The sequence below is a fragment of the Scyliorhinus torazame genome, chromosome 5 (assembly GCF_047496885.1).
Source record: "Scyliorhinus torazame isolate Kashiwa2021f chromosome 5, sScyTor2.1, whole genome shotgun sequence".
NCBI classification, from domain to species: domain Eukaryota; kingdom Metazoa; phylum Chordata; class Chondrichthyes; order Carcharhiniformes; family Scyliorhinidae; genus Scyliorhinus; species Scyliorhinus torazame.
In genome coordinates, this window is record NC_092711.1 from 95,808,622 (window position 1) to 95,834,425 (window position 25,804).

At 49.0% G+C, this 25,804-nt stretch overlaps 2 protein-coding genes across 2 annotated transcripts in view; both read right to left on the bottom strand.

Moving 5' to 3' along the window:
* The window catches only part of LOC140419035 (uncharacterized), a 529,091-nt gene that overhangs the window by 350,625 nt on the left and 152,662 nt on the right, over positions 1-25,804 (bottom strand). The gene's annotated exons all lie outside the window — the stretch shown is intronic.
* Positions 1,398-13,460, bottom strand: LOC140419020 (uncharacterized). Its single transcript, XM_072502740.1, has 2 exons — positions 13,369-13,460; positions 1,398-11,404 (listed from the first exon to the last, which is right to left on the bottom strand). The coding sequence occupies exon 2, from the start codon at positions 11,045-11,047 to the stop codon at positions 10,313-10,315; it is 735 nt and encodes a 244-aa protein (XP_072358841.1). The 5' UTR covers positions 11,048-11,404; positions 13,369-13,460; the 3' UTR covers positions 1,398-10,312.

Genomic DNA, 25,804 nt, shown 5'->3' on the forward strand with positions numbered 1-25,804 from the left:
CACCTCCTCCAGTAGCGAGTTCCAGGCACCCACTACCCTCTGCGTAAAAAACTTGCCTCGTACATCTACTCTAAACCTTGCCCCTCTCACCTTAAACCTATGCCCCCTAGTAATTGACCCCTCTACCCTGGGGAAAAGCCTCTGACTATCCACTCTGTCTATGCCCCTTATAATTTTGTAGACCTCTATCAGGTCTCCCCTCAACCTCCGTCGTTCCAGTGAGAACAAACCGAGTTTATTCAACCGCTCCTCATAGCTAATGCCCTCCATACGAGGCAACATTCTGGTAAATCTCTTCTGCACCCTCTCTAAAGCCTCCACATCCTTCTGGTAGTGTGGCAACCAGAATTGAACACTATACTCCAAGTGTGGCCTAACTAAGGTTAAAAACACCCAATGTCCTGTTTTTTTCTCTCGACCTCCCTTTACGAATGAATGAATGAATATTGCTTGTCACAAGTAGGCTTCAAATGAAGTTACTGTTAAAAGCCCCTAGTCGCCACATTCCAGCACCTGTTCGGGAAGGCTGGTACGGGAATTGAACCGTGATGCTGGCCTGCCGTGGTCTGCTTTAAAAGCCAGCTAATTAGTCCAGTGTGCTAAACCAGCCCCTTCAGTTCACGCAACAACACAGAATGGACGAGCAGAAACTGATAGCCAAGTTCCGCACACATGCGTACGGCCTCAACTGGGACCCTGGATTCATGTTACATTACATGTGCTTGCGAAATCCTACCAACTGTCCTGGCTTGAGACAAGTCACACGTCTTTAACCTGTGATTATCCCTCTTTCTAGTCACACCGTATGGACCTGTAAAGACTTAATTACCTGCAAAGACTCGCATTCAAAGTACCATTTGGCATCATTGAATTTTTCTACACTTGTGTTTGTGGAACCCACATCTTCATTCACCTGACGAAGGAGCTGCACTCCGAAAGCTAGTGATTCTGAACAAACCTATTGGCTTTAACCTGGTGTTGAAAGCCTTCTTACTGTGCCCACCCTAGTCCAAAGCCAGCATCTCCACATCATAAATGAGAAGCATTAACTGCTGCTGCCAGTTTCGAACCAGGCACCTTTAGCGCGTTAGGTGAATGTGATAACCACCATGCCACAGAAACAGCTGGAAACACAGTACCAATGGACCTGTGCAACGTTCAACTGCACAGTCTTGCTGCAGATTTCAATGGTTCAGCTGGGATGCCAGGTCACTTATTACATGAAGACCGCTATTCCTTTAAAACAGATGTCTCAACTTGTCAGACCATAAGATATAGAACTTATATTGAACTTTAGCATTTGTTCAGTAAATATCTAACGGAATCATGCTCTCTGTTCAATCATTAATGCATCATTCTTATCTTCCCACAGAAAATTTCCACCAATTTTACTCAATATTTGTTTTATTATTCAATGTTGAACATAGTATATTTATTTGTTACATGACTTCATTTTGAATTGAATAGCTCTCGAGTCTTCACCCTGAATAACTCTGAAATATACACCATTGAATTGCAAACATGACTGACCAAGAAAAGAAAGCGTTTCACTGGGTAACAGAAATCCCATCAATCTTTGTTCAGTTTGACCACAGTCAGCCTTTGAACAAAGTCAAATATCGTTAAATGGAAGTGAATTGAGAATTATGTATTGCTTATATTTGACCCCTCTGTGTTTTGGTGTGAAACATTCTGCAGCCTATATACCGTTCATATATAAGAAAGGAGGGGTGACAGCAAATCCGCACTGAGCCTGGATTTCCTCATCTCCCTGAGTGGCTTTTCCTGTTTCTCCATCATGAAGGCCGAATCTTTCAAAAATGTGGTTCAGTTAAATCTCTAATATTTCCTCTAATTCAGTTACAGTATCGTTTGTGTCTGTCTATATAAGCTGTCTGGATATGGTTCGGATGGTGATTAAAATCTTAATCGGTGTCTACAAAGCCATTAAATTCTTTTGTGAACTGAGCAAACTGCCAAGATCCGCACTTTGTTTTTTCATGTATGAAACGATCTGTCTGGACTGTACACAGAACAATACTTTTCACTGTACTCGGTACACGTGACAACAAACCGATCCAATCAAAGAGACAGTTTCTTACTCGTTCTTCAAATTGAAAAGAGACTTCTTAAAAATTATTCATTGATGGGAGGTGGGCGTCACTGGCTGGGCCAGCATTTACTGCTCATTCCAATTGCCCTTGAACTGCGTGTGTTGTGAGGCTATTTCAGAGGGCACTTACAAATCAACCACAACATTGCTGTGGATCTGGAGTCACGTGTAGGCCAGGCCACATAAGGAGAGCGGATTTCTTGAAGGACATTAGTGAACCAGATGAGTTTTCACAACAATCAAGAGTGTTATCATTGACTTTTAATTCAAGACTTTTATTCAATTTCAGCATCTGCCATAGGCAGATTCGATCCCAGATCCCCAGAGCATTAACGTGGGTCTCAGGATTACTCGCCCAGTAACAATACCATTACTCCAATGCCTAGCCCACATATTCTTGGTAGAATATGGTGTCTCATGTTGTGTTCTGTGATCTTGTCTTGCAATGATTCTGTAGAACTGCTGGTTAATTAGCCAGAACGATGATTTATTAATGTACACTTGGTAAGGTAATGATCAGAATGCTATGCAAACTAAGTTATCAGAGTTACATTTGACTCTCTTGGAACTACGCTTATGTGCGACTGGCCTCGTGTATGCCTGACAACCTTCTGCTGGTAGCCGGATGTCACCTGACTGATGCCTGACGCCAACTACTGGTGGGAGGTCACACTGCTGAGTACATGTAATATTATATACAGGCTTATCACCACATCTCGGAACTTCTCAAAATTATCGAGTAATTTATTTTTTCAAACAAATTCTGATTGCTCTGCAGTTTCTGGAAACATTTTGGTTGATCGTGTTATTTTTTAAAATAAAGATCTAGTCTTTGCAATATAATTACCAAATACACCAATTCACTAATCATAATCAATGTTCACTACTGAATAAATTTGAATTTAATTATTGTTTTTTGCGATGAAATCAATATATAGTTAATATAGAAAAGGTACAGAAGGTGAAATGGCTGCAGGAAGGCACATGTTAGAGGTATAAAAGGGCTTCCTTGACCTTATTACTAAGACCAGTGAATACACTTTGAAAATAACAATTTACGGGCAGCAAGGTGGCACAATGGTTAGCAATGCTGCCTCACGCACCGAGGTCCTAGGTTCGATCCCCACCCCGGGTCACTGCCGTGTGGAGTTTGCACATTCTTCCCAAGGTTTTGTTGGCCTCAGCCCCATAACCAAAAGATGTGCAGGGTAGGTGGATTGGCCACGCTAAATTGTTCCTTAATTGGAAAAACTTAATTGGGTACTCTAAATTTTTTATTTATTTTATAATGAAAATAACAATTTTAAAACTAAATGTGATTACACATGCGTACTTACAGCTTCCTACATTACAACAGTGAATATATTTCAAAAGTACTCCAATGGCTTTAAAATACTTTAGGAGGTCCAGTGGTAGTGAGAGGTTCTATAGAAATGTACATTTGTTCTAATTGTCCGCAAGCGAGGATATATTACACTCAGTGTCCTCACCAATTTACTGACAAAGATTGAGTCTTAATTTTGTGTAATAACCACATCATTGACACCATTTTGAATTCTCTGTGAAACTCCAGACACACCATAGGCACAATTATTTGTTGTAAAACAGAGCGAGTTGTTGTGATTTGGAATGCACTGTCCATAAATGGTGCCAGAATCTCATTGGATTGCAACTTCCAAAAGGGAATTTGGTACAGTCTGAAAAAGAAAACAAAATAGTCGAACTACGGGGTAAATAGGTCGTTGTACAAAGAGCTGGCACGGGAAAAATGGGCCAAATAGACTCCCCTGTACTCTAGCAGCCTTGTGTGCATGTAAAGGGAGTGGTAACGACCTGGAACCTACTGCCGATGAGGGTAGGAGATGCAGAGATGACGGAAGGAATTGAATAAGAAATTGGACAGGCACTGAGAGAAATAACCCACAGGGATTTGGGGAAAGAAGGGGGCAATGGATAGACTGGCTTCCTCCACAGAGAGCCAACACGATCCCAACGGACTAAATGGCCCCATTCACCACCCTTCAGATGCTGTGATCTCAGGAGAGAAATTCAGCTGCTCCAGTCATTCCAACTAACTGGAGTCCCTATTCTCTGGTGCCATTCTTAGAAATGTCCTCTACACCGTCTCTAAGAACTTCACATCTTTCCTAAGGTGTGGAGCCCATATATAGGGTTCCATTCTGGAGGGATAGAATTGAAAAGTACGGAGGAAATGTTCGACTTGTTTAAAACGATGGTTCGACTACACTGGGAGCTCTGTCAACATTGATGATCTCCACTTCGAAAAAGGAAATAGAGGCACTGGATAAGGTGCAACAAAGATTCATAATGTACAGAACTGAGAGCATTTAACACTCAGGAAAGGCTGGGGCTGCTTTTTTCTGGAAAAGAGCAGACTGATAGGTGACCTGATGGAAGTCTTTCAGATTATGAAGGGATTCAATAATCCAATAGGAATTTCAATAGAAACCTCTTTACCCAGCGAGTGGTGAGAATGTGGAACTCGTTACCACAGCGAGTGGTTGAGGTGAACAGCATGAATCCATTGAACGTAAAGCGAGACACAGACATGAGGGAAAAAGGAATAGAAGGAGATGCTGATGGGAGATATAGAGGGGTGGGTGGAGGATCATGTGGAGCATAAATACTGACACGGACCATGGCTAACCTCAGCCGGTATGGGAATTTAACCTGTACTGTTGGTGTCACGCAGCACGAACCAGCCATCCAGCCGAGCTAACCGATCCCACTGTAAATCTGTAATAATTCCTTAAATATTCGTGATTGCCTGTCTCCCACCATACTATTTAATGTAGTTTCCCAGTGTACCTCAGACAACTTGCCCCTCATACCCTAATAATTTTCTTCTGTGAGAAGCACCAAGATAAATTAAACAAATGAACCATGTAACCACCACAGCCCATCTTTATGGCAATGTGGCATGATTTTGGGGGTTACCAAACAGAAATGGTAATGAAACATCTTTTAACCTCCAAACACCCTTTCACTCTTTGATCCTTGCGAAATGTGAAACCAGATATTCGCAAGAAGGCTCAGAGAGAATCAGACCATTGGAGACGAAGACATGGGACCGGCCAGTCCAGCAGAAAGAAACTCTCTGACCATCCCCATTGACCAACAGAATGAACAACATGCAGTCCTGGATGTAATTGAGAACAGAAACAATAACAGCAGAATCCAATCCCTGTAATCAGTTGTGAACTTGTTGGTGTCTCAGAAAGTACGATGAATTACAAAATCCCTTCGCACATTGAGAGCAGGTGAACGGCCTCTCCCCAGTATGAACTCCCTGGTGTGATTGCAGACAGCATAACCGAGTGAATCGTGCAAATAGAGGTAAACATCTTTGAGTTATGGGGGTGACACCCACGCAGACACTTGGAGAACGTGTCTCCACACAGACAGTGACCTGGGGCCAGGATTGAACACTGGTCCTCAGCTCCGTGAGACCGCAGTGCTAACCACTGCATCGCCTAACTATTTAGATGAGGGAACAAAATGCAATATTTCCAAATTTGCAGATGACACAAGTTGCTTGGGAGGGTAGCTGTGAGGAGGTTGCAGAGATCCTTCAGTGTGATTTGGACAAGTTGGGCGAGTGGACAAATGAATGGCAGATACAGTATAATTTGGAGAAATGCAAGGTTATCCAGTTGGGTAGCAAAACAAGAAGGCAGACTATTATCTGAATTGTCATAAATTAGGAGAGGGAAATGTGCAACGAGACCTGGTTATCCTCGTACACCAGTCTCTGAAGGAAAGAATGCAACTACAGCAGGCGATAAAGATGGCAAATGATATGCTAGCCTTCATTGCGAGTGGATTCAGTACAGGAGCAAGGATATCTTACTGTCATTATACAGGGCCTTGGCGAGGCCATACCTGGAATATTGTGTGTAGTTTTGGTCTCCTTATTTGAGGAAGGATGTTCTTGCTCTAGAGGGAGTGCAGCAAAGGTTTACCAGACTGATTCCTGGGATGGTGGGACTGACGTATGGGAGATTGAATCAGTTAGGATTGTATTCGCTGGAGTTCAGAAGAATGGGGGATCTCATAGAAACCTATAATATTCTATCAGGACTTGACAGGGTAGATGTAGGAAAGATTTTCCCGATGGTGGGAGTGTACAGAACCAGAGGTCGCAGTCTGAGGACATGGGGTAGACCATTTAGGACAGAGATGAATAATTTCTTCATCAGAGAGTGGTGAGCCTGTGGAATTTGTTACCACAGGAAATAGTTGAGGCCAAAACATTGTATGTTTTCAGGAAACAGTTAGATATAGCACTTAGAGCGAAGGGAATCAAAGGATGTAGAGGGGAAATCGGGATTAAGCTATTGAGTTAGATGATAAGCCATGATCATAATGAATGGCGGAGCAGGCGCGAAGGGCCAAATGGTCTCATCCTGCTCCTATTTTCTATGTTTCTGTGTCATCCCTTCCCACACTGAGAGCAGGTGAATGGCTTCTCCCCAGTGTGAACTCGCTGGTGTGTCTGCAGGATAAGCTGGCACCCATGAATGTGGAGATATTTGAGGGGGCGATAGGGAAGAGGGTGTTACCACAAACTTTGGGGCAGGCATCGGTTTCCCTGTTGCTTAAAAAGATAAGGATCCGACGGAGTGTGGGTTGTTTCGGCCCATATCACTTTTAAATGTGAACGCAAAGGTATTAACGAAGGTACTGGCAGGTGATAGGTGAAGATCAGACGGGGTTTGTGTGAGGGAGGCAGCTCTTTTCAAACGTTAAGAGGGTATTGAACGTGGTTATGGCATCAGCGGAAGGGAAGGAAACAGAGGTGGTTGTGGCACTGGACACCGAGAAAGCGTTTGACCGAGTAGAATGGGGACACTTGATAGCAGTTCTGGAGCGGTTTGGGATTGGTCCATGATTTGTGGACTGGGTAAAGCTACTGTATAAGTAGCCGGGGCCAGTGTCCGCACAAAAAACATCAGCTCGAGATACTTTTCTCTCCACCATGGGACTAGGCAGGGATGTCCTATGTCCCCCCTGCTGTTTGCACTCTCGCGATTGAGCCATTGGCCATCGCAAAACCGCCGTTGGCCATCGCGTTAAGAGGTTTAGGGGTAGGGAAAGGGAAAGTGCGGGGGGGGGGCGGTGAATAGAGCATAGGGTGCCCTTGTATGCAGATGACTTGTTATTATATGTGTTGGAACCGAGTATGTCAAGAGGGGGAATATTGGAGCTGCTTCGGGTGCTTGGGTCTTTCTCGGGGTACAAATTAAATCGAGACAAGAGTGAGTATTTTGTGGTGTTTCGGCTGGTGGGGCCTGCCATTCCGTAGGGCAGGGGTTCACTTTAGATATCTGGGTGTGCAGGTTGCTCGGGATTGGAGGGGGGTAGGGGTCACTGGAGGGTCGGTTAAAATTAACACGTTGCTGCGATTTCTGTATATTTTCCAATGCCTGCCGGTTTTCCTGCCAAAGGCATTTTTTGGAGAGTTTTCAGGAATAATTTCCAACAAGTGGAAACATCTTCTCCATGTCCACTCTACCCAGGCCTCACAGTATCCTGTAAGTTTTAATAAGATACCCCCATACTTCAAAACTCCAAGGAGTACAGACCCAGAGTCCTCAACCGTTCCTCATACGACAAGCTCTTCATTCCAGGGATCATTCTTGTAAACCTCCTCTGGAGTTTTTCCAAGGCCAACACATCCTTCTTAGATATGGGGCCCAAAGCAGCTCATAATACTCCAAATGGTGTTTGATCAGAGTCTTATACAGCCTCAGAAGTACATCCCTGATCTTGTATTCAAGCCCACTCGACCTGAATACATTGCATTTGCCTTCCTAACTGCCGACTGAACCTGCACATTAAGCCTTTAAAAAAAAATTTAGAGTACCCAATTTATTTTTTCCAATTAAGGGTAAGTTTAGCGTGGTCAATCCACCGACACTGCACATCTTTGGGTTGTGGGGGCGAAGCCCACGCAAACACGGGGAAAATGTGCAAACTCCACACAGACAGTGACCCAGAGCCGGGATCGAACCTGGGACCTCGGCGCCGTGAGGCTACAGTGCACTTGCACATTAACCTGAAGAGAATCTTGAACAAGGTCTCCCAAGTCCCTTTGTGCTTGTGATTTCCTCAGCATTTCCCCATTTAGAAAATAGTCTATGCCTCCATTTTTCCTTCCAAAGTGCATAACCTCACACTTTTCCACATTGTATTCCATCTGCCACTTCTTTGCCCACTCTCCTAGCCTTGCTCAGCATTGCTTCTTTTTCTAATCACTTTAAATGGATGCCCTGTTTATAACCTTGCCCTAAATATGACTTGCTGGATCAAACATCTATTGCAGATCCTTAGTTTTAATGTGGTCAAGTGCCTTTCCATTTGAGAACTGTTCAATAAAGTTATTAGAATTATTTGTAGCTAGGGCAGCACGTGGAGCAGTGGTTAGCGCTGTGACTACAGCGCTGAGGACCCGGGTTTGAATCCCCGCCCTGGGTCACTATCCGTGTGGAGTTTGCACATTCTTCGCATGTCTGCATGGGTTTCACCCCCACAACCCAAAGATGTGCAGGTTAGGTGGATTGGCCAGGCTAAATTGCCCCTTAATTGGAAAAAATAATAATAATTGGGTATTCTGAATTATTATTATTATTTTTTTTAAAGGATTATTTGTAGCTTCCCCACCAATCAGTTTTTTCCATTATCCTGAAGTGACCTTATTTGTATCAGGAGTTAACTGAAGTGGGTTCCTAACCTCTCATTATCTAAATTTCCATTCACCACTTTTCTGTCCACCTGACCCAGTCCATGGCTTTCTCCCTCATCGTCTAAAACACATCAGCAACTTTTGTGTAATGCTGGTGCATACATTTCAGTCTAAATCATTGATATATACCGGAAACTGTGGAGCCCCACTGGAAACAGACGTCCAGGCATCATTCAGTCCTGGATGTGACTAACAGCAGCAACAGCTGAATCCAAACCCTGCTGTTGCCTATGAACTTGCTGATGTCTGTGCAGGTTGTTTGACTGAGTGAATCTCCTCCCACACACGGAGTGGTTGAACAGCCTGTCCCAAGTACCGCTCCCACATGTGGGGCGACACAGTAGCACAGTGGTTAGCACTGTTTCTTCACAGCTCCAGGGTCCCAGGTTTGTTCCCGGCTTGGGTCACTGGCTGTGCGGAGTCTGCACCTTGCCCCCAGTGTCTGCCTGGGTTTGCTCCGGTTTCCTCCCAGTCCAAAAATGTGCAGATTAGGTGGATTGGCCATGCTAAATTTCCCTCAGTGTCCAAAAAGGTGAGGTGGGGTTATGGGTTAGGTTGGAGGTATGGGCGTAAGTAAGGTGCTCTTTGCAAGGGCCGGTGCACTCGATGGGCCGAATGCCCTCCTTCTGCACTGTAAATGCTATGATTCTGTTTCAGTGTGAACTCGCTGGTGTTTCCGCAGACTTTGTTTTCTTTTAAATCTCTTTTTACAGTCAGAACAGTTAAAAGGTTTCTGATCAATGTGAATAAGTTGGTTTGAGGTCAGGTGGGATGACCGAGTAAATTTCTTGTCACACACGGGTCAAGTGTACGGTCTCTGTCCAGTGTGAACTCGTTGGTGTTGCAGAAGCTGGGATGAACATGTGAATCTCTTCTCACACACGGAGCAGGTGAATGGCCTCTTTCCCCAGTGTGAGTGTGTTGGTGTTTTAGCAAATTGCTTTTCCTTTTAAAGCTCTTCTCACAGTCAGAACATTTAAAATGTCTCTGATCAGTATGAACAAGTTGGTGGCTCAGGAGGAATGATAATCAAGTGAATCCCTTCCCACATTCCAAACAGGTGAATGGCCTCTCCCCAGTGTGAGTGCGTTGATGTGACAGTAAATCCTTTCTGCTTTTAAAGCTCTTCTCACAGTCAGCACATTTAAAAGGTCTCTCATCAGTATGAACAAGTTGGTGTCTCAGGAGGTGGAATGATCGAGTGAATCCCTTCCCACACACGGAGCAGGTGAATGGCCTCTCCCCAGTGTGAGTGCGTTGATGTGTCAGTAAATACTTTCTGTTTTTAATGCTCTTTTCACAGTCAGCACATTTAAACGGTCTCTGGTCAGAGTGAACCTGATGGTGAGCCCGGAGGTTTGACAAATCATTAAATCCCTTCCCACATTCCAAACTGGTGAACGGCCTCTCCCCAGTGTGAGTGCGTTGATGTATCAGTAAATCCTTTCTGCTTTTAAAGCTCTTTCCACAGTCAGCACATTTAAAAGGTCTCTGGTCAGAGTGAACCTGATGGTGAGCCCGGAGGTTTGACGAAGCATTAAATCCCTTCCCACATTCCAACAGGTGAATGGCCTCTCCCCAGTGTGAGTGCGTTGATGTAACAGTAAATTATTTCTGCTTTTAAAGCTCTTCTCACAGTCAGCACATTTAAACGGTCTCTGATCAGTATGAACAAGTTGGTGTGTCAGGAGGTTTGATGACCGAGTGTATCCCTTCCCACACATCGAGCAGTTGAATGGCCTATCCCCAGTGTGAGTGCGTTGATGTATCAGTAAATCCTTTCTGCTTTTAAAGCTCTTTCCACAGTCAGCACATTTAAAAGGTCTCTGATCAGTATGAACAAGTTGGTGTGTCAGGAGGTGGGATGACCGAGTGAATCCCTTCCCACACACGGAGCAGGTGAATGGCCTCTCCCCAGTGTGAGTGCGTTGATGTGTCAGTAAATCATTTCTGCTTTTAAAGCTCTTCTCACAGTCAGCACATTTAAACGGTCTCTGATCAGTATGAACAAGTTGGTGTGTCAGGAGGTTTGATGACCGAGTGAATCCCTTACCACACACCGAGCAGGTGAACGGCCTTTCCCCAGTGTGAATACGTTGATGAGTTTCCAATTCAGACGGGGAATTGCATCCCATCCCACAGTCCCCACATTTCCATGGTTTCTCCATGGTTATCGACAAGTTATCAGGTGTAGGTAGGATGCAGATTTGAGGTCACTATCAGATCAGCCGTGATGTTATTAAATGGTGGAACAGGCTCACGGGGCTGAATGTCCAATTGCTGCTTCTTGATTCCTATGGTGCGAATGTTCTTATATCTCTCCAACATGGATTATGTGATCAGTATGAACAAGTTGGATTGGCCAGATTGAAGCCTGAGTACGGTGTCTCCCTGATATAAATGCTGCAATTTAATTTCATGCTGTGTGATTGGACAAACATTTCTCCTTCCACGGTGAAAGGCCGGTCCTGATGAATCAAGTGACTCTGTCAGATCTCGACATGATGTTTGCATCTGCAAATATTCTGTAAAAGGAGATTACATTGAAATATTGTGAATATATAAGACACAAACAGGCCATTCTGTCACACGTTCTGCTGCTGTCCATATGCGGCACACATCTCCGACTGTCCCACCTATCAAATCTCAGCCTTTCAGCTGATTTTCAATTCCATTTTCTCTCATGTGCTTATCCCGTTTCCTTTTGAAAACATCTCAGCACTTTCCTCAACTCCTTTCCATGGTAATGAGTTGCACATTCTGAACCTGTAATAAATAATTTTGTCTGCATTGTCCCCTTGGATTCATTCGTAACTGTCTTGCAATTATGACTTGTTGTTTATTGATGGTCACTCTCTCACATCGCCCCTCTCCAAACTGATAATTTAAAAGATTTACAGCTGTAATCTCTCATGTTACAAAAGTCATCATTGTCAATGCAGGATAGAATTTGCAAAGAGATAAACCTTTCTGTTGGGTTCAGTTTGTGTGCAAATTCTACAATTCTAACCCCCTGTAAAAGGAGTTTACAAAAGCCATCACTGTCAGTCCAGGATAGAAATTCTGAACAGGCAATTCTAGTTTCTCTGGAACATTTTTTCCTCTGTTCCCCCAAAGCTGTCAATCCCAGTCCCACATACTCTCCCTCCTCCCTGGGTTGAAATCCAAACCCATCTCACCATTTATTTCCTCCACTCCCAGTTTTCTCCCTCCCTCTCCTCTGCCTGGGTTCAGTTCTCCAGCTCTTGTCTGCAGACTGACAATAAAATCAATGGGTCTTATTGGGGGTTTGGGGCCTCCAGCAGGTATTTGTGAATCCTCCCCACCCACCTGCCAGGGTTTCCTTCCTTGCCAGAGATCAGAGTCCTCATTGATTTGAGTGCAAAGTGTAAGCTCTTAGGTGGATTGGCCATGATAAATTGCCCTTAGTGTCCAAAATTGCCCTTAGTGTTGGGTGGGGTTACTGGGTTATGGGGTTACTGGGTTATGGGGTTACTGGGTTATGGGGATAGGGTGGCGGTGTTGACCTTGGGTAGGGTGCTCTTTCTAAGAGCCGGTGCAGACTCGATGAGCTGAATGGCCTCCTTCTGCACTGTAAATTCTATGAAATTCTTGTCACCCCTCCCCATCCTCTGGTGTGAACCATCCTCCAGTGTCTGAAGCAGGATAGGGCCCGTTAACCTGGGCTTGTTCCCGGGAGGGAGAAGCTCCGCAGCTGCAAACCAGGGAGCTGACAATCATAGAATTTACAGCGCAGAAGGAGGCCTTTCGGCCCATCGAGACTCCACCGGCCCTTACAAAGAGCACCCTACTCAAGCCCACGTCTCTACCCTATCCCTGTAACCCCGATTTAAACTTTCTGGACACTAAGGGCAATTTAGCATGGACAATCCACCTAACCCGCACATCTTTGGACTGTGGGAGGAAACCGGAGCACCCGGAGGAAACCCACGCAGACACAGGGAGAACATGCAGACTCTGCACAGACAGTGACCCAAGCCGGGAATCGAACCTGGGACCCTGGAGCTGTGACGCAACTGTGCTGCCCTGCTCTGGAAGGAGCTGCGCTCTGAAAGCACAAACCTGTTATACTTTAACCTGGTGTTGTCAGACTTCTTACTGAGCTCACCCCAGTCCAACGCCGGCATCTCCACATCATAATTGTGAAGGGTTTGCTCCAGCTCACAATGCCCGGGACTGATTGACGGCGGGTTCGGACCAATAGGAAGAGGGGGCGGATCTGGAAAACTGAAGATGAGCATTGGTCCTCCAGCCAATCAGGCTGAATGGGAGGCGGAGCAAATCCGGGGCTCTCGCTCCCACCGCATGCGCCCGGCCACCCGGGCCTGTCTCGGGGAAAAGCCCGAGCAGCTTTCGCCTGTTCAGCTGCTGTATCCTAGCTTCGTATCCGGAGCTTGGAGTACACCGAGTGTTTATGAAGCCTCCAGACCCATCCACCGGCTCCATCCCTCCCCCATGACTCACCCACCGAATTTGACCGGCTGAGGATTTCCACCAGACCGCCTGAATCCTGAGTTGTCATTGGTGCTGCGCATACTTCAGCTCACGTGGGAGACCGGGCTCAGCCCCGCCCCTCATTCACTCCGATTGCTTGGAGGACCGCTGCAACCACTCGGTCCTCCAGGCCTACCTCTCTCTCCCTATTGGTCCAGAGCCGCCGTCAATCACTCCCCGGGCATTGTGAGCTTGAGCATGCGCAGTGCCGATGCTGGTCGGCCGGGAGGTTTCACTGAAACCCGGTGGAGGCTCCAAACCCCACGAAGGGTTACAATCAACAACAACATCTTCTATTTATATAACATCATAAATCATCCCAGTCAACTTCACAGGAATATTATAAAACAAAGTGAGACTCCCAGACAAAAGGAGATTTAGGGCAGGTGACCAAAAACTTGGTCCAAGAGGTGAGTTTTAAAGGGTCTGAAAGGAGGTGAGTGAGGTGGAGACGGGGAGGTTTAGGGAGAGAATTCAGTGCTTGGGGCCGACGGAACTTAAAACCATGGTGGAGTAATTAGAATCGGGGGTGTACAAGAGTCCAGGATCAGAGCTGTGCAGATATCTCAGGGGTTGTGGGGCTGAAGGAGATGACAGACACAGGGAGAGACGAGGCCATGGAGGGGTTTGAAAACAAGGGTGAGAATTGACTGGGAGCGAATGCAAGTCTCGGAGCACAGGGATCATAGGGGAAAGGAACTTGCTGTGAATTAAGACATGGGGAGCAGACTTTTGGATCGCTTTAAGTTAACAGAGGTAGAATGTGGGAGAGCAGCCAGGTGTGTAATGGAATTGTCGAATCAGGAGGTGACAATGGTAAATTGCCTTAGTATCTAAAAAGGTTAGCTGTGGTTATGGGGATAGGTGGAGGTGTGGGCTTAGTTAGGGTGCTCTTTCCAAGAGCCAGTGCCGATTGGATGGGCCTAATGGCCTCCTTCTGCACTGTAAATTCTATGAGGTCAGAAGCTCATATTCGATCAGTATGAAACCAAATTTACAAAGAGACTGGCTTGAGGGCAGGTAGAAGTCAAAAGAATTTGAACCGTGACGTCACAGCCTGCAGGTAAGAGACTGGCTGGTGACTGGTAAGTAGTTTTTATTTTATTTTTCCTCATGTATTATTGTGCGGGGCGCAGAGGTTGCTGAGTGAGTGCTTGCTGAGAAGGGGAGTGAATAACAGGTAAGCTCTTTCTTTCTTTTTCTTTTTTTTTTAATCGAGAGGGGATGGCAGGGAAGGTAGTGCAATGTTCCTCCTGCAGAATGTTTGAGGTGAGGGACACCGTCAGTGTCCCTGCTGATTTCATCTGTGGGAAGTGCACCCATCTCCAGCTCCTCAGAAACCGCGTTAGGGAACTGGAGATGGAGCTGGATGATTGGGAGGCAGAGGTGGCCATAGATAGAAACTTCACGGATGTAGTTACTCAGAAGAATCAAGATAGATGGGTGATGGTGAGAGGGGCTGGGAGGAAGCAGTCAGTACAGGGATCCCCTGTGGTCGTTCCCCTCCGTAACAAGTATACCGCTTTGGATACTGTTGGGGGTGACAACTTACCAGGGGTAAGCCACGGGGTACTGGTCTCTGGCACAGAGGCTGTTCTTGTTGCTCAGAAGGGCAGGGGGGAGAGGAGTAGAGCATTAGTCATTGGAGACTCCATAGTTAGGGGCATAGATAGGCGATTCTGTGGGAACGAGAGAGACTCACGGTTGGTGTGTTGCCTCCCAGGTGCCAGGGTCCGCGATGTCTCGGATCGTGTTTTCGGGATCCTTAAGGGGGAGGGGGAGCAGCCCCAAATCGTGGTCCACATAGGTACCAACGACATAAGTAGGGATAGGGATGTAAGGCAGGAATTCAGGGAGCTAGGGTGGAAACTTAGATCTAGGACAAACAGAGTTATTATCTCTGTGTTGTTACCTGTGCCACGTGATAGCGAGACGAGGAATAGGGAGAGAGAGGAATTGAACACGTGGCTACAGGGTTGGTGCAGGAGGGAGGGTTTCAGATTTCTGGATAATTGGGGCTCATTCTAGGGTCGGTGGGACCTCTTCAAACGGGATGGTCTCCACCTAGACCAGAGGGGTACCAATATCCTGGGGGGGAAATTTGCTAATGCTCTTCGGGAGGGGTTAAACTAGTTCATCAGGGGCTTGGGAACCTGAATTGTAGCTCCAGTATACAGGAGGTTGAGAGTAGTGAGGTCATGAGTAAGGTTTCAAAGTTGCAGGAAGGTGGTTTAAAGTGTGTCTTCTTCAATGCGAGGAGCATCCGGGATAAGGTGGGTGAACTTGCGGCATGGGTTGGTACCTGGGACTTCGATGTTGTGGCTATTTCGGAGACATGGATAGAGCAGGGACAGGAATGGTTGTTGCAGGTGCCGTGGTTTAGATATTTCAGGAAGCTCAGGGAAGGTGGTAAAAGAGGGGGAGGGGTGGCATTGTTAGTCAAGGACAGTATTACGGTGGCAGAAAGGACGTTTGATGAGGACTAGTCTACTGAGGTAGTATGGGCTGAGGTTAGAAACAGGAAAGGAGCCCACTTCTGGTTGCGGCGATGCACTGCTAAGCCGCACGTTTCGGCAGCTCACGTTCTAACGGACTTTTGGGCTCTTTTTGGGTGCCCCAACGGAATTTTTTCGGACCAAACCCAGTCTGGGGTGATGAAGTAAGGAATCCCCCTGGTGTGTATGGAAAGGATCGGTGGTAGTGGCCAGATTGCGTAGGATCCGTTGGAGCAGCGGCAGAGAAGAGAAGGAAGAAGCAAGATGGCGGCGGATGGAGCCCAGACGACATGGGACCCGGACCAGCAGGAATTCCTCCGACGGTGTGTGGAGGAATTAAAGAAGGAGGTGCTGGCGCCGATGTTATTGGCAATCGAAGGGCTAAAAGAAACGCAAAAGTCCCAGGTGATAGAGCTCCGTGGGGTGAAGGCGAAGGCAGCGGAGAACGAGGATGAGATTCTGGGCCTAGCGGTAAAAATGGAGACGCACGAGGCGCTACATAAGAGGTGTATCGAAAGGCTCGAAGTCCTGGAGAACAGCTCAAGGAGAAAGATCCTCCGGATTCTGGGTCTCCCCGAGAGAGTAGAGGGAGCTGACGTTGGGGCTTATGTGAGCACGATGCTCCATTCGCTAATGGGAGCTGAGGCCCCCTCGGGCCCCCTAGAGGTGAAAGGGGCTCACCGGGTCCTTGCGAGGAGACCAAAGGCTGGAGAACCACCAAGGGCGATAGTGGTGAGATTTCACCGCTTCACCGACAGAGAGGCTGTTTTGAGCTGGGCCAAGAAGGTACGGAGTAGCAGGTGGGAGAATGCAGTGATACGAGTGTATCAGGACTGGAGCGCGGAGGTGGCGAGAAGGAGGGCGAGTTTTAATCGGGCCAAGGTGGTACTTCACAAGAAGAAAATAAAGTTTGGGATGCTGCAGCCGGTGCGATTGTGGGTCACGCACCAAGATAGACACTACTACTTTGAAACGTCGGACGAGGCATGGACCTTCATCCAAGAAGAGAAATTGGACCTAAACTGAGGGACTGATGCTGTGGGGGAGACGACGATGTTGATGTACAGAAATGTAAATTGGGGAATGGGAGGTTCACCGTATCGGGAAGACAGACGGGGTTTTTTTTTTTCTTGACGGGGGGACACTGAGAAATGTGGGCGCCGGTGGAAAAATGGACTGAGGTGGGGGATGGGGAATGGGGGAGCTGTGCCATAATGGGCGGGGCCGATCCAGGAAAGCGCGGTTTTCTCCCCCCGCGCTAGGGAGATGATGGCGGGAAGGTAGGCGCAAGGAGGATGAGAGTCCCACACACGGGGGGGGGGTCAAGGAGAGAGCGGGGGAAGCCGGGGTCAGTTGGAGTCAGCTGACTTTCGGAAGCATCATGGGGGGAGTAACCATGCTAGATGGGGATCTAGCGGGGAGGGGGGGTCAACTGGGTTGCTGCTGCTGAGAGCGAGGGGGAGCTGGCAAGAGAAGAGGTGGTCAGGACGGGAGTGCGCCGCCTGACGGACGGGTGGGTGAGCGGGACCTGGACGTGGGACTGGCCTAGAATAGCGGATGGCTAGTCGGCGGGGGTGGGTGTGGGGGGGGTGGCCCAATCCGGCTGATCACGTGGAATGTGAGAGGCCTAAATGGGCCAATTAGAGGGGCCCGAGTGTTCGCGCACTTAAAAAGACTGAAGGAAGATGTGGTCATGCTTCAGGAGACGCATCTGAAGGTGGCGGATCAGGTTAGGTTAAGGAAAGGATGGGTGGGACAGGTGTTCCACTCAGGGTTGGACGCAAAAAATAGGGGGGTGGCGATATTGGTGGGGAAACGGGTGTCGTTCGAGGCTAGGAATATAGTGGTGGATAACGGGGGTAGATACGTGATGGTGAGTGGTAGATTGCTGGGAAAGGAGGTCGTGCTGGTAAATGTATATGCCCCGAACTGGGATGACGCGGGATTTATGAAGCGGATGCTGGGATGTATCCCGGACCTGCAGGTGGGAAGCCTGGTAATGGGGGGGGGGTTTCAAAACTGTGCTGGATCCAGGGCTAGACCGGTCTAGATCCAGGACCGGAAGGAGTCCGGCAGCAGCCAAGGTGCTTAGGGGGTTCATGGAGCAAATGGGGGGAGTGGATCCGTGGAGATTTGCTAGGCCGTTGGCCAAAGAGTTGTCCTTTTTCTCCCATGTCCACAAGGTATACTCCCGAATAGATTTCTTTGTTTTGAGCAGGGCACTGATTTCGAAGGTGGCAGGAACGGAGTATTCGGCCATAGCCATTTCAGACCATGCCCCGCACTGGGTGGATCTGGAATTACGAGAGGAGAGGGAGCAGCGCCCACTCTGGCGACTGGATGTGGGATTATTGGCGGATGAGGGGGTCTGTGGAAGAGTGCGGGGATGTATTGAGAGGGACCTGGAGGCCAATGATGATGGTGAGATCCAGGTGGGGGTAGTATGGGAAGCGCTGAAGGCGGTGGTTAGGGAAGAGTTGATCTCCATTAGGGCTTTCAAGGAGAAAGAAAGAGGGCAAAGAAAGGGAGATATTAGTGGGGGAGATTTTGAGGGTGGATAAAAGATATGCGGAGGCCCCGGATGAAGGACCGTATAGAGAGAGGCGAAGACTTCAGATGGAGTTTGACCTGCTGACCACAGGAAAGGCAGAGGCACAGTGGAGGAAGGCACAGGGGATGAGATACGAATATGGGGAAAAGGCGAGCCGGCTGCTGGCCCACCAACTTCGCAAGAGGAAATTAAGACCATAAGACATAGGAGTGGAAGTAAGGCCATTCGGCCCATCGAGTCCACTCCACCATTCAATCATGGCTGATTTCAACTCCATTTATCCACTCTCTCTCCATAGCCCTTAATTCCTCGAGAAATCAAGAATTTATCAACTTCTGTCTTAAAGACACTCAACGTCCCGGCCTCCACCGCCCTCTGTCGCAATGAATTCCACAGACCCAGCACTCTCTGGCTGAAGAAATTTCTCCTCATCTCTGTTCTAAAGTGACTCCCTTTTATTCTAAGGCTGTGCCCCCGGGTCCTAGTCTCCCCTGCTAATGGAAACAACTTCCCTACATCCACCCTATCTAAGCCATTCATTATCAATTGGGGGAGTTAGGGATGAAACGGGAACTACGGAGCGGAGAGCAGGGAAGGTAAATGAGGTGTTTAAGACCTTTTATGAGAGGCTATATAGGTCCCAACACCCGGAGGGAAAAGAGGGAATGCAACAGTTTCTGGACCAACTAAGGTTCCCGAGGGTGGAGGAGCAGGAGGTGGCAGGTCTGGGGGCGCCAATTGAGGTGACTATAGGGCTGGGGAACATGCAGGCAGGGAAGGCCCCGGGACCAGACGGGTTCCCGGTGGAATTTTACAGGAAATATGTGGACTTGTTGGCCCCGCTGCTGGCGAGAACCTTTAACGAGGCCAGAGAAGGGGGTCTCTACCCCCGACAATGTCGGAGGCGACGATATCACTAATCCTGAAGCGGGATAAAGATCCGCTGCAGTGAGGGTCACATAGGCCTATCTCACTCCTGAATGTAGACGCCAAGCTGCTGGCAAAAGTGCTGGCGACGAGGATAGAGGATTGTGTCCCGGGGGTGGTGCATGAAGACCAGACAGGGTTTGTAAAGGGGAAACAACTGAATGTCAACGTGCGACGGCTGTTGGGGGTGATAATGATGCCCCCAGCGGAGGGGGAGGCAGAGATAATGGTGGCGATGGATGCTGAGAAGGCATTCGATAGGGTAGAGTGCGAGTATCTATGGGAGGTGTTGAGGAGGTTTGGGTTCGGAGAGGGGTTTGTCAGTTGGGTCAGACTCCTATATGGGGCCCCAGTGGCAAGTGTAGTCACAAACCGGCAAAGATCGGAATATTTTCGGTTACATAGGGGAACAAGGCAGGGGTGCCCCCTGTCCCCATTACTGTTCGCGTTGGCAATTGAACCACTGGCCATAGCGTTGAGAGACTCTAAGAAATGGAGGGGGGTGGTTAGAGGGGGAGAGGAACATCATGTGTCACTCTGCGCAGATGACCTACTGCTATATGTGGCGGATCCTGTAGAGGGGATGACAGAGGTTATGCAGATATTGAGGGAGTTTGGAGATCTTTCGGGATATAGGCTAAATATGGGGAAGAGTGAGCTTTTCGTAATACACCCTGGGGATCAGGGAAGAGGAATAGACGCCCTGCCGTTAAGGAGAGTGGAAAGGAGCTTCCGATATTTTGGGATTCAGGTAGGTAGGAGCTGGGGAACTCTACACAAACTCAATCTGACGGGGCTGGTGGAGCAGATGGAGGAGGATTTCAAGAGGTGGGATATGCTGCCGCTCTCACTGGCGGGCAGAGTGCAGGCGGTAAAAATGACGGTCCTCCCAAGGTTTCTTTTTGTGTTTCAATGTCTCCCCATTCTGATCACGAAGGCCTTTTTCAAGAAAATAGACAGGAGCGTTATGAGTTTCGTGTGGGCAGGGAAGACCCCGAGGGTAAGGAGGGGGTTCCTGCAGCGTAGCAGGGACAGAGGGGGACTGGCGTTGCCGAATCTGGACGACTACTACTGGAGATGAGAGACGAGGGGGAGGCGCTGGTAGAGGAGCTGAAGGGAAAAGAGCTGGGGGAGGAGATTGAGGAGGGGCTGTGGGCTGATGCCCTAAGTAGGGTAAATTCCTCGTCCTCGTGTGCCAGGCTTAGCCTGATACAATTCAAGGTTCTACACAGAGTACATATGACGGGAGCAAGACTGAGCAGGTTCTTCGGAGTGGAGGACAGGTGTGGGAGGTGCTTGGGAAGCCAGGCGAATCACACACACATGTTCTGGTCATGTCGGGCACTGGATGAGTACTGGAGGGGAGTGGCAAAGGTGATCTCAAAGGTGGTGAAGGTCCGGGTCAAGCCAGGCTGGGGGTTAGCTATATTTGGGGTAGCGGAAGAGCCGGGAGTGCAGGAGGCGAAAGAGGCCGATATTCTGGCCTTTGCGTCCCTGATAGCCCGGCGAAGGATCCTACTTATGTGGAAGGAAGCGAAACCCCCCGGCGTGGAGGCCTGGATAAATGATATGGCAGGGTTCATAAAACTGGAACTAATGACATTTGCGCTGAGAGGATCGGCTCAGGGGTTCTCCAGGCGGTGGTAACCATTCCTCGACTATCTCGCGGAACGTTAAGGGAAAATAGATCGTCAGCAGCAGCAGCCCGGGGGGGGGGGGGTGTGAGCACTATTTTTTGTTACTTTGTTCGTTCACTATTTTATTTAAATAATGTTACTAATCAGCTATTGTGTTATTTTTATGTTGATTTGTAAAGTGGAAAAATTCTGTTTGAAAACTTTAAAATATATATTTTTTAAAATTAAAATTAAAAATAGGTACACGCAGGTTGATGCGTACCCTCTCCCCCGCATATCCGACATGGTCAATCGGATTGCACAGTTCAAGGTCTTTTCCACCATGGACCTCAAGTCCGCATACCACCAGCTCCCCATCCACCCGAGTGACCGCAAGTACACGGCCTTCGAGGCAGACGGGCGACTCTACCACTTCTTAAGGGTCCCATTCGGCGTCACGAACGGGGTCTCGGTCTTCCAACGGGAGATGGACTGAATGGTTGATCAGCACGGTTGTGGGCCAAGTTCCCATACCTCAATAATGTAACCATCTGCGGCCATGACCAGCAGGACCACGACGCCAACCTCCGCAAATTCCTCCAGACCGCTTATGCCCTGAACCTCACCGATAATGAGGAAAAATGCATTTAGCACCAACTGTCTGGCCGTCCTGGGATACGTAGTGCGTAATGGAGTGATAGGCTCCGACCCGAACGCATGCGCCCCCTTATGGAATTTCCCCTTCCCCACTGCTCCAAAGCCCTGAAACGCTGCCTGGGCTTCTTTTCGTATTACGCCCAGTGGGTTCCCCAGTACGCAGACAGGGCCCGCCCATTAATACAGTCCACTACCTTCCCCCTGTCGGCAGAGGCCCGCCAGGCCTTCAGCCGCATCAAAGCGGATATCGCAAAGGCCACGATGCACGCAATCGACGAGTCCCTCCCCTTCCAGGTCGAGTGCGACGCATCCGATGTAGCTCTGGCGGCCACTCTCAACCAAGCAGGCAGACCCGTGGCCTTTTTCTCCCGGACCCTCCACGCCTCAGAAATCCGCCACTGCTCAGTGGAAAAGGAAGCCCAAGCCATAGTGGAAGCTGTGCGACATTGGAGGCATTACCTGGCCAGCAGGAGATTCACTCTCCTCACTGACGGTAGTCTTTATGTTCGATAATGCACAGCGGGGCAAAATCAAGAATGACAAGATCTTGAGGTGGATGATTGAGCTCTCCACCTATAACTATGAGATCTTGTATCGTCCCGGAAAGCTGAACGAGCCGTCCGATGCCCTATCCCGCGGCACATGTGCCAACAGACAAGCAGACCGCCTCCAAGCCCTCCACGAGGACCTCTGCCACCCGGGGGTCACTCGATTCTACCAGTTCGTGAAGTCCCGCAACCTCCCCTACTCGGTCGAGGAGGTCCGTACAGCCACCAGGAACTGCCAAATCTGCGCAGAGTGCAAACAGCATTTTTTCAGGCCAGATAGAGCGCACCTGATAAAGGCTTCCCGTCCCTTTGAATGCCTCAGTTTGGATTTCAAAGGCCCCCTCCCCTCCACCGACCGCAATGCATACTTCCGGAACATGGTGGACGAGTACTCCCGTTTCCCCTTCGCCATCCCCTGCCCCGACATGACAGCGGCCACAGTCATTAAAGTCCTTGGCACCATCTTTACAGTGTTCAGTTTCCCCGCGTACATCTATAGTGACAGGGGGTCCTCCTTCATGAGTGACGAGCTGCGTCAGTTCCTGCTCAGCAAGGGCATGGCCTCGAACAGGACCAGCTACAACCCCCGGGGGAACGGTCTGGTAGAGAGGGAGAACGGTACGGTCTGGAATACCGTCCTACTGGCCCTACGGTCCAGAAATCTCCCAGTTTCCCGGTGGCAGGAAGTCCTCCCGGATGCCCTCCACTCCATCCGGTCGCTGCTGGTACCACCACTAACCAAACGCCTCACGAGCGCCTCCTCGTCTTCCCTAGGAAGTCCTCCTCCGGAACGTCGCTGCCGACCTGGCTGGCAGCCCCAGGACCCACCTTGCTCCGAAAACATGTGCGGGCGCACAAATCGGAGCCAATGGTCGAAAGGGTTCACCTCCACGCAAACCCTCAGTACGCCTACGTGGCGTACCCAGACGGCCGACAGGACACGGTCTCCCTACGGGACCTGGCGCCCGCCGGAAACACACACACACTCCCAACACCGATCACCCCCTCCCTGCCACGGGCGCACCCCGCAACCGCTCCCTTCCCGGGTGGATCGGTCCTCCTCCCGTGCCCGCCCAGGCGTAAATAAACAGGGACGAACAGCGCACCGCTCCCAAAGACAACAGTGCCCGAGCCAACACCTGCACCACCACCAGGGCTGAGGCGATCGACAAGGACGACCGGGGCACCCGCTCGACTTGTGGAATCCGCGTGACACAAGAAGAAAAGGAAAACGAACTTGTAAATAATTCTGACAACCTGTACATAGTTAACTGTTGGGCTAAATGCATAGCCACTGTACAAAATCAGTTCCAGGACCAGCCTTGTAAACCCCTACCACCATGCGAACCACCACCCCGCCGGGTTCTTTTTTAATAAGGGGTGAATGTGGTGGTATGTATTAGGGGTAGTATGGTACCTGTGAAGCCGAGAGGCTATTGGCTGACAGGTCCCGGGTCCTGGTCGGATCTGCCGCCTGCTGGCTCCGCCCTGAAGGCAGAGTATAAGAGCTCGAGTTCTCCCAGCAGCTGCATTCTGTAACTGAGCTGCTGGGGAACAAGTCTTGCTTAATAAAGCTTCGATTGATTTAATCTCTTCTCGACTTGAGTGAGTAATTGTTGCGCTACCATTGTGACTGTCACACAAAGACATTTTCGGTCTGAAAACTTAAACCAGCTGTTTTACATTCAATCAGGAACATCACAGTTTTACACCAATCGTTGAATTGACAGCACATTTCCAGCATTCACCATTGTTCTTCCTGACTCTAAACACAGTTGTAAAGGAGCTTCTGTTCCATGTTTAGGACCTCTGAGATATGGAAGAGAGCGGTTGGGACACATTTCTTACACGCCTCAGGATTAACCCACACGGGGACTTTGCTGTCAGTGAAGAGAGATGAGAAAGACCAATGTGTTATTTGTCCCTCTCAGGGTGCAGGTGGGGTAGTCCAAACTTCTCCTTCAGCGCCCCGAAGCTCGCAAACGTCCCATCGATGAACAGGTCCCCCATTCTTCTAATCCCTGCCTGATGCCAGCTCTGAAACCCCCCGTCCATCCTTCCTGGGACAAACCGATGGTTATCTCTGATCGGGGACCACACCGAGACTGCCATCGCTCCACTATGTCGTCTCCACTGGCGTTGTGGCCACCACCGGACTCGTGGTGTACCTTGTCGGCGAGAGCGGCAGCGGCGCCGTCACCAGCGCCCCCAGGCTCATTCCTTTGCAGGATGCCATCTCCAACCTCTTCCATGCTGCCCCTTCTCCCTCCATCACCCACTTACGGATCATCGCCATGTTGGCTGCCCAGTAGTAGCCACCCAGATTCGGCAACACCAGCCCTCCTCTATCTCGACTACGCTCCAGGAACCCCCTCCTTACCCTCAGGGTCTTACTCGCCCACACACAACCCATAATGCTCCTGCCTACCCTCTTAAAAAAGGCCTTGGTGATCACAATTGGAATACAAAAAGAAACCTCGGGAGGGTCACCATTTTAATCGACTGTACCCTGCCCGCTAGCGAGAGTGGCAACATGTCCCACCGTTTAAAGTCCTCCTCCATCTGGATTGGATTGGATTTGTTTATTGTCACGTGTACCGAGGTACAGTGAAAAGTATTTTTCTGCGAGCAGCTCAACAGATCATTAAGTACATGAGAAGAAAAGGGAATAAAAGAAAATACATAATAGGGCAACACAACATATACAATGTAACACAACATATACAATGTACCCCTGCCTCATCCCTCGATACAGCCCGTCAAATTAAGTTTGTGCAGGGTCCCCCAGCTCCTAGCTACCTGGATCCCCAAGTATCGAAAGCTCCTTTCCGCCCTTCTCAACGGTAGGTCGTCTATCCCTCTTCCCTTATCCCCCAGATGCACCACAAAGAGCTCACTCTTCTCTACATTAAGCTTGTAGCCCGAGAAGTCCCCAAATTCCCTTAGGATCTGCATGACCTCCACCATCCCCTCCACTGGATCCGCCACATACAGCAACAGGTCGTCTGCGTACAGTGACATTCAATGCTCCTCTCCCCCTCGAACCACCCCCTCCATTTCCTAGACTCCCTTAATGCCATGGCCAAAGGTTCAATTGCTAGTGCAAACAACAGGGGGGACAGGGGGCACCCCAACTCGTCCCTCGATACAGCCGAAAATACTCAGACCTCCACCGATTCGTAACCACACTCGCCACCGGGGTTCTATATAGGAGCTTAACCCAACTGATAAACCCCTCCCCAAACCCAAACCTCCGCAACACTTCCCAGAGATACTCCCACTCTACTCGGTCAAAGGCCTTTTCCGCGTCCATAGCTGCCACTATCTCCACCGTTGGCATCATTATCACGTTTAGGAGCCTTCGCACATTGGTATTTAGCTGCCTGCCCTTTACAAATCCCGTTTGGTCCTCGAGAATCACCCCCGGGACACAGTCCTCAATCCTCGTAGCCAACACTTTTGCCAGCAACTTAGCATCTACGTTGAGGAGCAAGATCGGCCTATACGACCCGCATTGCAGTGGGTCCTTATCCCGCTTCAGGATCAAAGAGATTGTCGCCTGCGGGAACAGATCTTTACCAGATGGAAGTTCTAAAAAGGATAGAGAGTGATGAAG